Source organism: Solanum pennellii, chromosome 12 (genome assembly GCF_001406875.1).
Source record: "Solanum pennellii chromosome 12, SPENNV200".
Lineage (NCBI taxonomy): Eukaryota > Viridiplantae > Streptophyta > Magnoliopsida > Solanales > Solanaceae > Solanum > Solanum pennellii.
The window spans coordinates 80,232,706-80,251,351 of NC_028648.1; the positions used below are offsets into that span (position 1 = coordinate 80,232,706).

At 27.5% G+C, this 18,646-nt stretch overlaps 1 protein-coding gene and 1 non-coding gene across 2 annotated transcripts; both read left to right on the forward strand.

The window, feature by feature from the left end:
• Positions 1–12,861: 12,861 nt before the first annotated feature.
• LOC107005685 (B-box zinc finger protein 20-like) lies at positions 12,862–15,636 on the forward strand. The gene is made up of 3 exons (XM_015204331.2): positions 12,862–13,208; positions 13,822–14,316; positions 14,980–15,636. The coding sequence occupies exons 1-3, from the start codon at positions 13,023–13,025 to the stop codon at positions 15,286–15,288; spliced, it is 990 nt and encodes a 329-aa protein (XP_015059817.1). The 5' UTR covers positions 12,862–13,022; the 3' UTR covers positions 15,289–15,636.
• Positions 15,637–18,447: 2,811 nt separating this feature from the next.
• On the forward strand, positions 18,448–18,520 carry TRNAE-CUC. Its single transcript has one exon. It is a non-coding gene; the product is annotated as a tRNA-Glu (tRNA).
• The last annotated feature ends 126 nt before the right edge of the window (positions 18,521–18,646 follow it).

Here is an 18,646-nt window from a genome sequence, read left to right on the forward strand (position 1 = left end):
TTTGGCTGATGCTTATTTTGGTCGATTTTTAACCATAATTATATTCTCATTTATCTACTTAATGGTAAGAAATTAAATCACTCATTTTATTTTCTTGTTCAATTTTTCACAATATTTATTACATGCGCGTATATTTATATATAATTAGTGTATAATCTATGTATATCAATTAGCAGAAGTAATTAGTGAGTCTTTTCAATTTAAGAAAATCTTGGTTGATTTTTAAATTCCAGATCGATTTTAAACTATATCATACAAATTTAGTTGAGGCCATATGTATATGTTATGCATGCAACAATTATTTGTAACGATCCCTAAAAGTATAGTGCTACTAGTCTATAAACACATTATATATTTTACTCGTTGAATAGATTGAAACAAAAGGATCGCATATATATTCCGAATTTTTTATTCCACATTTTGTCCTGTATAAAGTAATAATTAAGTTTTTGTATATCTTTTCTAGATATTAGCAATATTTTAGAGTTTTAACAAATATTATTGTATAAAATATACTAAATTTTACATGGAAAACCTCTAAAAGTAATCGTAAATACGTTATACGTATGTCTTTTATTCCTTGATTTTAAAATTTTGAATCCGTCTCTGATCAGGGAATGATATTACTAACACTATCAGCATCAATAGACAGCTTAAGACCACCACAATGCACAAAGAGGCCATGTACTCCATCAACAAATACTCAAACATCCTTTCTCTATGGAGCACTTTATCTCATAGCACTTGGGACAGGTGGCATCAAACCATGTGTTTCAACATTTGGAGCTGACCAATTTGATGAATTAGACAAAAAAGAATCACAAAAGAAATATGCATTTTTCAATTGGTTCTTTTTTGCAATCAACATGGGTGCATTATTGGGAATAACACTACTAGTTTATGTGCAACAAGAAAAAGGATGGACTTGGGGTTTTGGTGTGCCAACAATAGTAATGTTTACATCAATTGTTGTTTTAAAATTGTTGGGTTTAAGAAATATAGGTATAGAAAACCTATGGGAAGTGTGTTTACAAGATTTGTTCAAGTTATTGTGGTTTCTATTAGAAATCATTTTAGAGGTGTTGTGGTGGTAAATGAAAGTGAATTATATGAAATGAAGACCAAAGAAAGTGATATTTTTGGTGCTAGAAAACTTCCTCATACAAAACAATACAGGTTAGTTTTATTATTAGTTTGTCTTTTTTCTCTCTAATGAATCAAATTTTTATGTTAGGTTATATCGAATATTCTCTATAGTAACATTTTTTACTAAATATTTAATAGTCAGACACCAAAGAGGTTTGAGTGTTAACAACTATTTTTTACTAAATATTTAATAGTCAGACATCAAAGAGGTTTGAGTGTTATCAACTTATGATTATTTTTAAAATTTGTTACCAAACCATTGTTAAATAGGAATTTTGATAAATTTTTGTTGTTTAGCGAGATAAGTTATTTATTTCTAAGTCGTATATTCTTTTTATTGTTTTATATATATCAACCAATTAATTTTCATTTGTGGCCTTTCTTCTTCTAGAGTCTTTTAGCATTTGTACTAGTATTTTTTTTAGCATAAAAAGGTATTTGGTCAAATATTAATTAATTTCAAATCTTGGTTATCTAAAAATCAAAGTCAAAGACATACATATAAAAATGAAAGAAGAAAAATATTTTTTCCATAAAATGAAATTTTATATCTCAAAATTAAAGTTGTGTTGGATCTTTGAGGATGACTCACATTTTTCCACGATATGATTTAAGTTATACACACTAATCACAATCAAACTTATTTTTTTTTACACGATATATCAATATAATTTACCTATCGATTATAGTCATTATTATTTACATGTAAGTCTAATATTCGCGATATTATCTTACTCTTTTTTTTAATTTTTATTTTGTTTGTATATTGCAGATTTTTGGATAAAGCAGCAGTAGTAACAGACCATGAAATAATCACCAACAATAAATGGAAATTATGTACAATAACACAAGTTGAAGAATTTAAATCCTTCATAAGAATACTTCCAATTTGGGCCTCAACAATTGCACTTTCAATTTCATTTGCCCAACTCTCAACATTTTTCCTAACCCAAGCCAACATCATGGGCCGAAAACTAGGCCCACATTTCACTATTCCGGCCGGCTCCGTCCCGGTCTTCACCGCCCTCAACGGGCTCCTCCTCGTCCCGATATACGAGAAATTTGTGGTCCCGTACCTCCGTTCCAAAACGGGGCACCAACGTGGCATCACGTCATTGCAACGTATAGGTGTTGGCTTATTCGTGTCAATTTTTGCCCTAATGTCATCTGCATTGGTTGAGAGAATGAGACGTACACACTCTAACCCTAACGGGTTGAGCGTATTTTGGTTATTTCCACAATTTTTCCTTGTTGGTACCGCTGAAGTTTTTTCATACGTAGGTCAATTGGAATTTTTTTACGATGAATCGACCGATGGTACGAGGAGTATAAGTAGTGCATTATTTTTAAGTGAAATTGGAATTGGGAGTTGGTTAAGTTCAGCCATAGTGAAAATTATTGAAAGTGCAAGTGGTGGTGTAGAGGAAGGGTGGATTAGGAATAATCTTAATAATAGTAAATTGGATTATTTTTATTGGATATTAACAGGAATAAATGGAGTTAATTTTTTGGTATATTTAATTGTTGCATGGAGGTATAAGGGGAGAAATTATGAAAGAGGAACAATTAGAGATGAGTCTAATTTAATTGAACTTGATGGTCAATTCAAAAAGGAGAATGATACTATGGAATTTTCTAGTATGGCCTCTTGAATAAGGTGGCACGTGACGTTTATCGGAAATAATATTTATGTTCCACAAAAGTATAAGTAAGTTTGAATATAGTTCAATCTTTTCAGATCGACTTATAAGATTATACTGAATTTATTATTATTGTTTTTATTGTTAGCTTCTGAAATGACGTTTAATTTCAAGTACGGAAAGTTGAAAAACTAAAGAACTTATTTTTTTTTTATTCATTTTAAAGCACATGTTGTTTATTTTTGTTTTTGTTTTCTTTTGAATATTCACAGATATTTATATATGATCAAGCTTTAGAACTTGTTGAATTGATGTATTCATTCTCTGCTTTTTTTTTCTAAAATACTTGTTATGTTTTTAAATATTGAATTTATTTTATTCTCAAAGTTAAATTGGATTAGATTTAGATATTCGGAATTAAATATTAAAAATAACAATTCTTTTCATATTGAAATGGCAAAATAAATAAATAAGTTTTAAAATATTGAAGAACTTATACATTCAGATACATTCTTTTATACTACTATGAAATAATAAGTAATATCCCTCCAAACAAAATATTTTAGTAATAAATAATAATTTCTTATTTTTTCGTGAAATATTAATCCTAAATCTATAATATGATAATTTGTGTACTTTTCCGATATATATACTAAAAGGGAAAACCCCTAAAAAATCCAATATTAAAAAATTCTAATCCTAAAATAATTTTGGTTAGACTAAAATTTTCCTATTTACCATACGTTAATTTCCTAAACCTAATCCTAATTGGTTCACTTAATAATATGTACTACAAGACTTTATAAATAACACTTTCTCGCGGAATTTTAATTTCGATCCACTTTAATTTATTTGTCTAATTCTTACATTCCTCTGATAGTTGCATTATTGTTATTTTGTCTTCATCGAAATTTCGAGCATAATAAAATTGAACAAAAATATGGCTATATCGTCGATGTTAAAACGAATTTTCGATTTTCTAAGAGAGGGGAATCGGCCATCGATCTTGTTTGCTATAATCTTTTGTAATTTTGCAGCAGCGTTAGTATTTTTGCCATATTTGGACTCTACAAATATGTCAATTATCGCGATACATGTGAAGAGGGCATGGTTCACTATTTTTACGTGTTATTCGTTATACTTATGGTACATATTCTTCTTCTTGACTCGAGAAAATATGTGTTTATGTTCTACGCCATATATTTGTGAGAGATGCATGAATTATTACGATATTGTTGATGAAGAAGCACATATATGTGAAATAACTAAAGTTGAAATAATATTGGAATATATGTTGGACTTACTAGAAGATCCAATTAGGTTTTTATCTTTATTAACAGGTTTAGTAATTTCAAAGTTATTATTAGTGGATTGTTCAAGAGATTTTATTATAAATTGGGAGAATTATCAAGTGTGGAATAAGGTTTCTTTTGTGTTTTTATGGGTATGGTCATTGTCATGGTACATCTTATTTATCATTCTTCCTATTGTGAAATTTTTGAGGCAATCGACGAATCAATCAATCAACTGTTACTCAATTTCAAACGAAAATATTGAAAAAGAGATACGAGAATGTCTTTTGAAAGGAAGGACGCAATATTGAAATTAATCAATCAGGCATAGTAGGTTATTGGATAGACTCAGTGTCACCATTTTATTTTTGCACTTCATAATTTTAAGCTCTCGATCATTGTCTTAAAAATATGTGAGAGGTATGGTAAAACTATGTTATTAGACCTAAAACTATGTGATTTCTAGTTTAATTGAGTTTAGGGACAAAGAACTACAAGAACCTCATGTTGAACTCATTAATTTTATTTTTTTATTTGGCATTATATCAAAAATATTTTTATTTTTATTTGTCCTGTTTACCATAAATTTGTTCATTAATTATTTTTTCTTTTCAAATATTAATTCAGAAAACATATCAAATATAGGATGAAAATTAACTTTTCATTATAGAGATAAGAGTTTAGAAATACATCTAAATTATTTTTTTTCTAGTTTCATATCTAAACTATAGACAGTGTGAGTTTGATATAATTAATTTGTTAGGTTCACACAAATGATAACGTATCAAGCTTGTGACCCACAATTTCTCCCCCTAACCAAAAACTCTCAAAGCCTTTAAGACTACATTGTGAATGCTGATTAAGTTAGAAGGAACATTCCTCTAATTATAGAGTCCTAAACCTTTCCTACCAGAAAAAAGATTAGTCAATCCAAAACATTTTACTAAAAGAAAAACCTATTTATGTTAGAAATTTAGGGCAAATAAAATCCAACATAATTATTACTTATTAATTTAAAAAACACACCTAAAAATGAACATGTCTTGCTGATTGAGCAACGAGAAAGAAAGAAAATTGAACGTCGTTAACGGCTGTTAATATCAATTGTCCATTTTGTTTTTTAGAAAAAGTTGAATGACCATTTATGCATTTTGAAGAGGGGAAAATGGTCCTTTTGACCCTGGACTCCAAGTATAAAGGGAGGTGCTTTTAAAATTATCAATAATTTAATTATAAAATTAATAATTCATGCTAAATTTAAAAATATTTTTAATAGTTTGTCTCAAAAGGATTTGACACAGAATAAAAGGTATCAAATTCAGTGCTTTTTAGATTACACAATTTGAAAAGAATCCCAACAACACTTGTTCGAATATGAGCATAAAAAGGTGATGATAGGATTCCAAGTGGTGCATGTATAATTGCGGCTTGTGTGTTACATAGTCCACATGAATTGAACTCTGATGACTCTGTAGATTCCATAAAATTATGGGCGTTTTGACCATAATGTTTCAAAAATAGTTTTTTTTCTAATTTTTATGGGATAATAATAATATCTGTATATATTATATCTTCCGTTAATTTCACTTTATGAGATTCCATCGAACTTATTATTATATCATTGTTATAGTAATTGAGCTTTAGAAATTAAAATCATGTCAAGTATAATTTATAAAATATTATGATACCAACTTATATGATTATTTATCACGAGGAATAAAAATGCTTGAAAGACCAACATAAAATAGAGACAGGAGTGCTAATGACCCGATAAATTAATTAATTTTGGATTTTTATATAACAATATTTATTTTGAAGTTTGATTACTTCAGATTTGTATCGTTCTTACTAAAGACGTTTGTGTATGCAATGTTTGACCTTTGATTAGTTCAGATTTGTATCGCTCTTATTAAAGACGTTTGTGTATGCAATGTTTGACCTCTATGTATTTCTGTGGAGCAAAATACTACTAATACGATTTTATTTGCAATGTTCGATCTCATAAATTTTAAGAAGAAAAAAGTACTTGACAAATGGAGCATTATATTGGTGTACAATGTTCTCCTTTTTAATCTCACGGAACACTATTAAATACAATAACAATATATTTAGTGCAGTTCTACGTAACAGATTTCAAGAGAATAAAATATACGTAAATTAGGTGAGGTACAGGACATGACTATTAAATATTTGACAATTTGAGTTAATATTTTTATATATACTTTTTCCAAATTAATCTTTTGACACTTTTACAAATGATTGAGACATCTCATCTTCTTTACTAAATCTTATCTTCCTCACAGCCAATTTCCACTACTATTTAGATTCAGTGTAACTGGACAAAATCATGCTAAATCTTTGCATGAAAAAAAGTGTTATTTGTATTATTCTGTTAGTTTTCAACTTATTGAATTTTAAAAATTTTGAATTAATTTATGTTTGCAGCTATGGTTTACAATATTTTTAATTATATAAACGATAGTTTTGAGTCGATTACTAGATTTAATCGTATTAATAACTAATAAAAATAAGTGATCTGACTATATAAATATATTTTATATATGAATTATTGAGTTACTATATCATTGTGCTTGAGAATCTAATCTTTTTATATAAATATATTTATGTTGCAGCTGTGGTTTACAAATTTTAAATTGTATTAAAAATATTTATTAAAGATAAATTAGTTAAATTAAATCTTATTTGAACCACTTAATAATTTATGTAATAGTCAAATAAGTAGTCAATCAAGGTTTAACAAATTTGTGTTTATGTGTATCACATGAATATTAATGTGTTGATAGTCTATCGTTCTTCACGTACATGGTTATTTTCCTTTATATTTTTTTGTTCATGTGTACTTTGATCCTACTTATTATGACTTTTAATTTCCAAAGGAACACATTGATGAAATTGAGTGGAAAATTTTGGAAAGGTTGCATTTGGCTATTACGTTTGTGGGCCCAATTGACGGGGCGCGACAAAGGACAGCTAATACATCTTATTCAGTATTATTTTTACGAAAAATTACTTTATTATATAAATATTCTTATTATTTTTATACTATAAGGAAACTGTGAATTACATAGAAATTTTCCTGGGAATTAGTATAAAAATTCGCAGGAAGCTTAGGAAAATTCCCATGTAATTCACATTGTTTTTGTAGTGTTTATTCAATTTTATTACATATAGTCTTGCTCATTAATAATTTCATATCAAATTACCAGTCAGGTACACTTAAATACATGTATTTTTGCTATCATATACATTGAAATAGGGGGAGAGAGGCACGCTTGATAGGAGGGTGACAAGCAAGAGAAGGAGAGAGGCACGTGTGATAGGAGGGTGACAAGCGAGATACCAAATACATGTGAATCACACTTGATATTTTTTCAGATGCATTTTGAAATATGTAAATTCAATAAGGAAAAAGACAACCAAGAGAAGCGGGAGGCGCGAGATAGAGATAGAAATAGAGAGAGAAGAGAGAGGTGAGAGAGAAATCAAATGCATGCAAATCCAGTTTGATATTTTGTATCTTAGATCAAATTACATTTAATTTTAATCTTATATATATATATCCGAGATACATATATATAAAGACCAAATAATAATAAAATTTTATCATAATATTAAAAAATCACGTAAAGAAGATCAGTAATTTGCTCCTGAACTATTGAAATGTTACTCCATTCATCTTTTATTTTTATTGTACTCTATCAAACCATCCAATGACATAAATTTTGACCCCACTCTATATAGTCAAATAACAAAATCTATTCTATTGAGGTTAGCAAATTTTTTTAATTAATTATGTGATGACTAACTCAAAAAAGATTCTTAATTTTGTCCTTTTTTTTCTTTTCATATTTTGGTGGTTGGTTAGTTACTAGATTTTCAAAGAACTACATTGATGAAATAGACTAGAAATATTTATAAAGAATGGATTTGTCTGTTCTATACGTTCGTGAACCTGATCTTTATCAATTAAAAATAATAAATATTAGTGATTGATCATAGATTTTTTTTTCATACTTAAACTATGTGTTCTATTCTTTTTCATTCCCATTTCTTAAAGTTTCTATATGATAAATAAATGACATTTCGTTTAAATACCAAAAGATCCACATTTTGACTAAAATAAAAATGTATATATCAACCATAATTAAAAAGATAAATATAGTTATCATAAAGCACAAAAGTATAACCAAGAATCACGATCAAGAAGTGTTTTAAATTATCAAAAATTGAATGTCATACAATTATAAATTAAATATCTTGCTCACGAAATGCATATAATTAACGAAAATAACGTATTTTTAAGTGAATAACTTACTTATTCATGTAATTAATGTGTTGTGTCCATCAAAACATGAGTAGAAGATTTTTAAAATTTGAACAAAAAATATGTAATAAAAACATTTTATCCAAGTAAAATTATTGTCTAATGAATTAAAATTAGTGGAGCTGATTGTATATGTACAAAACATAGGATAGTATCATCATTTTACCTACTAATTAGGAGGTAAATCAGGCCAAATTAGAAAAATAATATTCTAATTAGTATATATAATTAATACTTAGATAATTGAAAGATATTATTAAAAACATAAATCAATCTTTCTATTAAAATATTTGTTGTAGAATATGTCATGCATGATGTAATCATCTATATAATTAAATTAAATTTAAATTAAACATATACTATGGTTGTTGTTGGAAGAATTACCAAAACGAGGAAGCAAATAAAATAGGATCCACATGGCAATGCTAATTCTATATATATAGAATTTTTTTAATTTTTATTTTTGCATAGATTATTGTACATGTTACCTGAAATATATTATATTTGATAATAATAGTAACTATAATATTTATAATCAAATAATTTAGGGATAATGTACGAGTATCCTCTTAGTCTGTGTTTGAAATTTCAGGGACACACTTATACTATACTAAGATCCTATTACTCTCCTGAACTTATTTTATTAATAATTTTCTACCACTTTTTGACCTACGTGACATATCTTGTGGGCCCAATGCTGATTGACTTTTTTTTCAAGCTAGTGTCATGTAGGCTGAAAAAAGATAGAAAATTACTACATTGTTAAAAGAAATTGTCTGCACTAATTTTTTTTTTTTGTCATAGTGATGTTTTTCTGAAAGCTTCAATCAAGTTGATGATGAAAATTAATCGTATTATTAACAAATGAATCAAAATATAATAAAATCTCTTTGTAATGATATCGTTTATTTCAATTTCTTTTTTTGCTATTGTAAAATGTCGTTATAATGAATATATAAACCTATTATTAATTGATTTTATAAAAGTAAAAATCAAACATTATATTATATAAAAATATAAATATCTTATAATGGACCCATGAAGTAGACAAATTAAGTGCTTCAAGATTGACTTTCAACATTGACTGTGTACGTGTTTTTTGAAAATAAGTACAGTTCCTCCTGGCTATTTTGTTTATCATATTTATCTTTTAAAAAATTAATTAAAAACTTATTTATTTACTATTTTAATTTAATATTATTTTTCTTTTTACTATTTTAATTTTAATAACTGTAACAAGTAAATTAGATTGAAACTACTTTTCACCAGATTTTTTGTAAATAAATATTTATGATGCATGACCTTATCCCTTCAATAAAATTAGATACGATTGGATTTGAACATATCCCTTCAATAAAAAGTAAGTAAAATTTATAAATAACTACTTTTCACCATTTAATTTTCATAAATATTTATGATATATTATTAAAAATAAAATAAATTTTTTTATAAAAAGATAAATTTTTAAATATGCGAAATTTTATTGAAAAATATAAAAATTCGTAAAAATGATAACTATAACTTCTTATTTCTTTTTCATTCTCAGGTCTCGAATTCGAGTTTTCATGAAAACATAGTCGCTTTTGTTAAAAAGCATTTTATCCTGCAATGTGAAATTTCTTGTGTGAATTTGGATTTGTGTGAAATTCGAGTTTTCACAGATGCAGAATCGCTTTTGTTAAGAAGCTCTTTACCCTGCAATGTGGAATTTCTAATGTGAATTCGAATTTTCATGGATACAGAGTCGTTTTTGTTAAGAAGCGCTTTATCCTGCAATGTGAAATTTCTAGTGTGAATTTAAATTTGGTCTAAATCTGATATATATACCAAACTACTTGTTTCTCACTAGCTCAAGAGCGGATCCATTGTTAATCGATTAATCGAAATCTTTAGTTCAAAATAAAAGAATTTCATTTGCATTTAAGGGTAAATAACCCCGTTCTCGATTTTCATTTGTAATTTAGAATTATAATTTCAAATCACATGTCCAAACGCGCAGATAAAATATAATAGTAGTTAGTTTATTAATTTTTAATTATTTTGATTTATGTGAGTCTTAGTACGCGGAGAAAGTTAAAAAGATGAAAACACAAAACAAGAGTTATTGGTCGCCCATGCGCTGACACACACCACCTCTAGAATCCTCTTATTAATTTGCTGTCATTTTTTTATTCAATTTAAACTATATAATATAATATAATATAATATAACTATTATTATTGCTTGCTTTTAAAAGCATCCCATGCTTCCCACCCATGTTACACAAATCTATTAAATAACATGTATAACAATAAAATATGAAGATAATGTCTAAACATACATTTAACTTTATCATTATTTCGCGAGTTTCATATTTCAGTTTTTTTCTTTATCTGAATTATTTTTAATTTGTGTTAAAACGCACCTAATTGAGTAGGATGGTGTGTAGTTAGTAGTGGATTCAAGATTTTCATTCAGAAAAGTCGAGAAGTAAGTTTAAATGTAATGCTCAATTGAAATTTAAACTTGAAACCTTTAAGTGAATTTGAAATTTTTCTAAACCACGGAGTCAGTCTCTATTCTTGGATTTAGAGGATTCAAAAAATATATATAGAAAGAGACTAAACATTTTAAGAAAATAAATCATATATACAGTATAATTTTTGTCGAGAGGGTTTAGGAGAGAATCTACTCCCCCTCCTAGATCTGTCCATACGCGAAATTCAGGTAGAAAAAACGAATAATTGATAGGTGACTTCATTACCTTTGAATTATATTTTGATATAAATGGGATACAAAAATCACTAAAAAAAATAATAACTCTAATTCTAAATTAAAAAAGAAACATAAAATAAGAAGTAGCGATGTGACTACTTTTCTCGTACAGAAAAGGGTTAAAAAATACTTTAACTTTGGTTGAAATTACTGTTACGATATCAAATTTCACGGAGGATTTTTTACCCATGAATTATTTAATAATGTATTTTAAAGATATATATGTGTCAACGTGGACACATTACTATTTATAATTATGCAGTATTTTTATGTTCACGTGAACACATATATACCTTTAAAATACACTATTAAATAGTAAAGAGACAAAAGATCCTTTTCAAAATTTAATATTATTACGATAATTTCGATCACAATTCGAATATATTTCAAATTTTTTTCCTTTATTTTATATGTTTCTCTGTCCTAGACGAGATATTTTGATACAAAAAGTTAATTAATTGGCAGATGTTTATCTGTCCAATAAGGGTGTGACAGGTTATTAGTTTGTACAGTTATGTTAATTACTATATTAATTAGATAAAACAAATCTGATATAACTAATTAAATACAGTTGTTACTTTCTAACCAATGTTTAAAATTTCATCTGAATATTTATAGTTATTATATATTTAATTATAGTGTAAAGAGATCTTGTATAGATTCGAATATTATTTTATGTATGTGGCAGACCTAAGTGGAAAAGACGGCATAAAAAAATAATCCTATTTTTTTATACAAAAAAAAGAATAAAGTGAATATTTTTGTTTATATATAATTTGTTGAAGTTTATATTAAAAAAAGTTTAGTAAATTGGATTATAAGTTCAAATTCCAAGTGTAACATATTTAATTTTTTAAATCCTTCTTTATTAATATAATTTTTTATTTGATATAGTTATTTGTGCAAATATTTTGCACTAATAAGAAGTAACCGTCTGTTATATAAATTTATCATGTTACATTTTTCGAAAGTTAATTTAACTGATTTTCAAAGTTAAATTAAATTACATTTCAATATTTCAAATAAAAAAATTATATATTTAAAATTTATACGAAAAGTACTATAAATTGTAATTTTTTGTATATTAATACGATAAAAAATACAACATAAAATGTCAGTTAATTTTTTTTATATTTTAACTCTAAAAAAGAAACTGTGACAATTTAAAATAAACGGAGATCGTACTAATATATGATATTTTAGCTTTCTATAAATATCAACTGGAATATTCCCCAAGTTATCTGAAGTCCTTCCCAGATAAAAATAGAATTCCCTAATGACATTTACCATGATAAACATTAGGTGTTATTATTTTAAAATTCCAAAGTTTTCTTTTACAATTATAATTATGATAAAAAATAATATTTTAAATCATTAGTTAACTTTTTATCTTCGTCAAAGAGCACACTATTTTCCTACTTGACTTATATATATATTTTTTATACATATTTTAAATATTTTGATTTCAATACTCTGTACTCTGAACTCATTCACATAAATTACAACGAAAGAAAAGAGAATAACTAATTGTGAAGTCAATAGCACAAATAAGTTGCAAAGTTAGGTCATTACGATACTCATAAATTTTAAATTTTAAATCCGCGTCAAACGATATACACATTCCAATGTGTATAATATTTTAAAGATTTATAACTTCCAAATATAGTACTACTAGAGTAGTCAATTACTACAATAAATAATCCTCCTATCTCCTCTCTCTCTTTCTCTCCTCCCATCTTCCTTTCTAAAAACTCTCTATTTCTTTTCTTTTTTTCTCTTTTCACTTATAACAACAATCTTGATCCAATAAAAAAAAATATAATTTGAATTTAAATTCGAATTCAAATGAAGATTCAATGTGATGTGTGTAACAAGAAGGAAGCTATCGTTTTTTGTACAGCGGATGAGGCTGCTCTTTGTGATGATTGTGATCATCGTGTCCATCATGTTAACAAACTTGCTAGCAAACATCAACGTTTTTCTCTTGTTCAACCTTCTCCTAAACAAGCTCCTATGTGTGACATCTGTCAGGTATAGCTCAACTTCAAAAGTTTTGATTTTAAAATATTTGTAAAATAATAATAATAATGTTCGTGTCAACTTTTATACATTTAAGTTATTTAATATAGAGACTTATGTTAGTACAAGTATCTACTATTGGATGGTACAATTTATTAAAGCTTAGGTAGATAGAAAGTAAATATGTGATTTGTTGTGAATTTCATCTAAGGGTGTGATAACATGGTTAATTATCAGTAATGTCGCTATCGGCCTTAGTCTTGATATTTTGGTTACTTAGATACCCGATCACTAGTGGCGAAACTAAGCAGTGGTAAAGAGGTTTAAATGAATCCCTTGGTCAATAAACTATATTCAGTAATGCCTCTATCGACCTTAGTCTTGTTTATTTAGATGTTGATCGCTAGTGGTGGAATTAAGTAGTTGCAAGGGGTTCAAATGAATTCCCCTTGGTCAAAAATTGCAAATTGTTGAATCTTTCGATGTCTATCACGAACCCTTTCAATTTTAGATCGTGACAAATTTGGTATATAAGATTTTTTTTTAAAAAAAAAACTCATATTATGACATTTCGTATTTGATTTCACCTTGTTTATGACGGTTTTGCCCTGTTTATGATTCACAGGAAAGGAGGGGTTTCTTGTTTTGTCAACAAGACAGGGCTATTATGTGTAGAGAGTGTGATATTGCAATACACAAAGCAAATGAACACACTCAAAAACACAATAGATACCTTCTTACTGGTATAAAACTCTCAGCAAACTCTGCTCTCTACTCTGCTCCATCACAATCACAATCACAATCACAATCAGCAATCTCCTCTGCGGATTCGTGTGTTTCAAGTTTGAAGTCTAAGGATTCCATTAGTAAGCCTGTTGCTGGTTCTGTGTTTGTTTCTTCCGCGATTACTAGCAATAGTACTAAGGGAGGAGCAGTATCATCCGCCGTGGAATCAGTGAAAGTTGTTAAAGAGAAAGTTGGTGGATGTAATAATAATGTGCAATTGGTGAATGGAGGGGGAAATAACTTAACAAGTAGTATATCAGAGTATTTAGAGATGTTGCCTGGTTGGCATGTTGAAGATTTTCTTGATTGTTCAACTCCTAATGTTTACTCCAAGGTTTGTATTCATGCTTTAGTCTTTTCTATGCATATTTTGACAATTGAGTGTTGTTCGAATGTGTGATCAATTCTTCTAAAAGTTTAATCCACCATAGAGAGAGGGGGCACACGATTATTCATGTGGGGGTTTGATTTCTTTTTATGAGAATAACACGTGGAGACTTTTTTAAATATTGGGTAGGGGTGAGACTCGAACCTATGATCTATGTCTGATCTGATATCATGTTATAATATCTGACCTCTTATCTAAAAGTTTAAGCTGCTAGAGAAAGTACACATTTTTTTTTACCCTTCTCTAGGAGACTCCACAACCTTAAGATTGGAGGTAGAGGGTTCTTACGAACAACCCCTCTTATCTAGAGAGAGGACACTTTTATTTACTTAATTATCTCATTGACACGCTCCTTCATGTATGAGCCAGATTCCTTTTTCATGGATCAAATAGAAATTCTCTTAAACATGGATGATTGTGACTTATGAGACTCGAGCTTTAGATCTTTGTCTGTTCTGGTACCATGTTATATATAGTGTATGACTTCCTCATAGGAAAACTTAAGCAACTACAGAGCGTACTCTTTTATTTACTTAATTATCTCTTCAACTAAGTGTAAAATATAATGAAAACTTGTTCTTTATCTGTTATTTTTGTTGTCATTGACAGAATATTGGTGATGAGGATATGTTGTCATTTTGGGATACTGATCTTGAGAGTCAATTGAGTTCATTTCCACCACAAAATGTTGGTATTTGGGTCCCTCAAGCCCCTCCTCTTCAAGAGTCAAAGCAAGAGACTCAGATCCAATTTTTTCCTTCACAAAATTTGAACTTTGGTGGGCAAATTGGTCTAAAAGAATCAAGAGAAGTTACTAATATCAAGTCCAGTAGAAAGTGGACAGATGACAATTCATTTGCTGTCCCACAAATGAAGCCACCTTCCACTTCTTTCAAGAGATCAAGAACTCTTTGGTAGAAAACTCGAACGATGATCTTTTCTAGTATCGTTTTAATTTTATACTGACGTTTCTATGCAAGGATGACATGCAACAATCAAGAAGGCTTTTGTAATCTTTTTTCTCTAACTTGTTCATCACTTTTTTGTCTTTTTTCTTTTTTTGGTTTAGTTTGACCCTCGAAAAATGATGATGAGACTTGTCCTTTTTGCTCTAATACAATTGGCTATGTTGTAGTTCTTAAAATCTCAAGTTTGTTGTACCTAGTACTAGCTTAGTGCAAGGATCTTTTTGTTGTTGTAAATATCTTTTTTTCTTTTTGTGAATCCTATGAATGGAAATTGAAAGATTAGGTATTGAATATGCGACTGACAGTCTATCTCAAATTATGTCCTTTCTTTGTCTATATTTTCATAATAAAAAAGTCTTATTACGGTTTGATTTGGATTAAAAATGTGACGATGTAAGAAAAATATTTTTTTTAAAAACTTTTTGGTATGAATTATAAGAAAGGTAGACTAACAAATTGGAAGTCTCTTTACCTTTATCATTATAACGCCCGTGATATTGAGGGTAGACCGATTAGAGCTAATCAAATATAAGATTGAAAGCTCCTAGACTGATAAGTTTCTAGAGGAATGAACGTAACATGACAGTTTAGTTAAATTAATCCCACATTAGAACGGAAGGAAAAGATAAAAGCTAATATTATAATATATAACACAGGTTCATATGATATACACTTTTAAACTCGATTATAACACAATCAGAAAGACAAATTCATGTGATTTATTAGGTAGAAACGAACCATACATACTCTATAAAGACTGAAAAGTGAAATATTGAACAACTACAAATTTAGTCTCAAATTTTGGAGTTTATGTTACTTTTGATTCACAAATTATTGCCTCCACCTACAAAGTGTAATTGTAGACAGGCAGATCCAACATATAAGTAGTGGGTGCATGTTGCATGAAATTATTTGAGTTGATTTTATGGATATTATAGATTTTATAGTATAGTTTTTAGAATAGCCTAGAACTGTAGTATCTATGATACTCATTTTGAAGAAATATTTAAATATTTTAGATAAAAGATAAAGTTATCAAAATTTTCTTATTTATGTATTTAGAAAAATATCTAAGATCATCGATAAACAAGTATAATAAGGAAGGATTGTCTTGTATATTTATAATCAACTCAATTTAAAAAAATTTCTTCGATATATAACCAAGTTATCTTTTTATAGTTTCATTTTCTTTAGTAGAATCCTCTAATTTTATTGACAATCTTAAATTTCTCTCCAATTTATATATATATTTTTTGTTATACTCTATGATAGAGGCTGAGCTAAAATACAAATATTAAGCCAATTAGATAACTATTGATCCAAATTTTGTAATTTTAAAACTATATTGAATATTTATAAATTATTAATTTAAGATAACTAGAATCTTTAACTCTTATTTTGACAAGTCCTTTGCATTTATGGGTCAACCATGTGTAGCACATGAATTTGGTGATGAGATTAATGAATGTTTAATTAATTACAACAGCTTTGTTGAAAATGATTTATTACAATCAAACTTTAGAATATTTGTTGCTATTGTAACAAATATTTTTTAGCGATAATAAATTAAATATGCATATAAATATAAAGTATTATTTTTTTGTTTATTTTTAATTGTCATGTTACGTTTTTTAAAAGTTGATGACTAATTTTCAACGTGAAATTAAATTACATTAAATCGATATTTTAAATAAAAAATAGATATTTAAAAATGATACGAAAAGTAGTTTACATTGTAATTTCTTATATATCAATATAATAAAAAGATACATCGTAAAATGTTAGGCAAAGTACTTATCGTTTGACTCTAAAAAATGAAATCATGACAATTAAAAGTAGAAGTAGATAGTAAAATTTTTACCAATATTAGTTAATTGTCATTATATTCAATGTCGCATAGTTTTTAATTAAAAACATTTACAAAAAGTATTAATTGTCACTAAAAATATACATTTAATAATAAGTAACATATTATCATTAATTAATTATCATTAAAAATCATTTCTGACGTGAATATGAATGTGAAAAACTTTAAATGGAACATTGTTTTATATTGTGATATCATCAACAGTAAATCGATGTTAACATTATTAGATAAGAAATATATTATATTCGTCTCAAAATACTCGTCGGGTTTGTATTTGACTATTTTAGTCATGTTTATCACACATACTTCTGCATATTAATTATTGTACTTGAACATTGCAATTTGCAATCAGTAGATATTTTCTTATCAATAATAATTTTTAATTAAAAAAGGGGTCCATCATGTCATCTATTTCAAAAACAAAAGAACATGTATTTTTATTAACCAATAGGATGAAAAACTTCAAGATTTAAAAATAGTTACTCCCTATTATATATTCTAAACAAAAAATGGTGGCATATCCTGTTCTTGGCATTCCACTATCTAACAATAAGATGGCCTGGTATGGTGTTTGAGGTTGATCGAAGATTTAAAGTTTATAAATTTGTATGATAATATTAAATTTATATTATAATAATATTATAATAATAATAATAATTAAATGCATAGCTAAAATATTTAATATTTTTTTTAGGAAAAAGAATAAATATATTTTCAAATTATCGTAAATTGTATGAGATATTCTTCGTCATATTTTAGGGACATTGATGCTCCTGCTGTCCAAAAATTAGAATATATATACCCTTTATACTAACGGACATACACGTGTCATAATTTTATCCACTGACCCGATATCGGATCGATGGATAACATTATGTCACGTGTCACTATTTAGTCTTCTGTTAGACTGAAGAGTATATACGCTCTAGTTTTTGGACGACAGGTGCACCAATGTCACTAAAGTATGAAAAAAGATATCTGCATGTAATTTACGATTATTCAGAAATATCCTTTTTTCCCAATTTTTTAATATATAAAAATGAACAGATCTAGGAGAAGGCGGGGATTTAATCTCCTTCATTGAAAAAGCTATACATGTTGAACTCTCTTGGTGAAAATTGCATAAATCCATATAATAATCATGAGATATATTTGATATTCTTATTCAACTTTTAAGATTATTTTGGATTGGGATGTGAAAGTTTTTAGTTATGATTTATATAAATACAAAAAACTAACAAATCCGTTGTAGTCTAGTTGGTTAGGATACTCGGCTCTCACCCGAGAGACCCGGGTTCAAGTCCCGGCAACGGAATTTTTTTTTTAGTTTTGTTTTGTCGTTATGAGTTTTACTGTTAAACTACAAAATTTATCTATCGTTAAATTTAATTTTTTTAGTAATACATTATTTATATGCTTCACCAAACCTCCCATAGAACAA

Coding starts and splice junctions, on each gene's coding strand:
- LOC107005685 (XM_015204331.2), top strand. CDS start 13,023: ATGAAGATTCAATGTGATGTGTGTAACAAGAAGGAAGCTATCGTTTTT. Junction 13,209..13,821: donor CTATGTGTGACATCTGTCAG/GTATAGCTCAAC, acceptor TATGATTCACAG/GAAAGGAGGGGTTTCTTGTT. Junction 14,317..14,979: donor CTCCTAATGTTTACTCCAAG/GTTTGTATTCAT, acceptor TGTCATTGACAG/AATATTGGTGATGAGGATAT.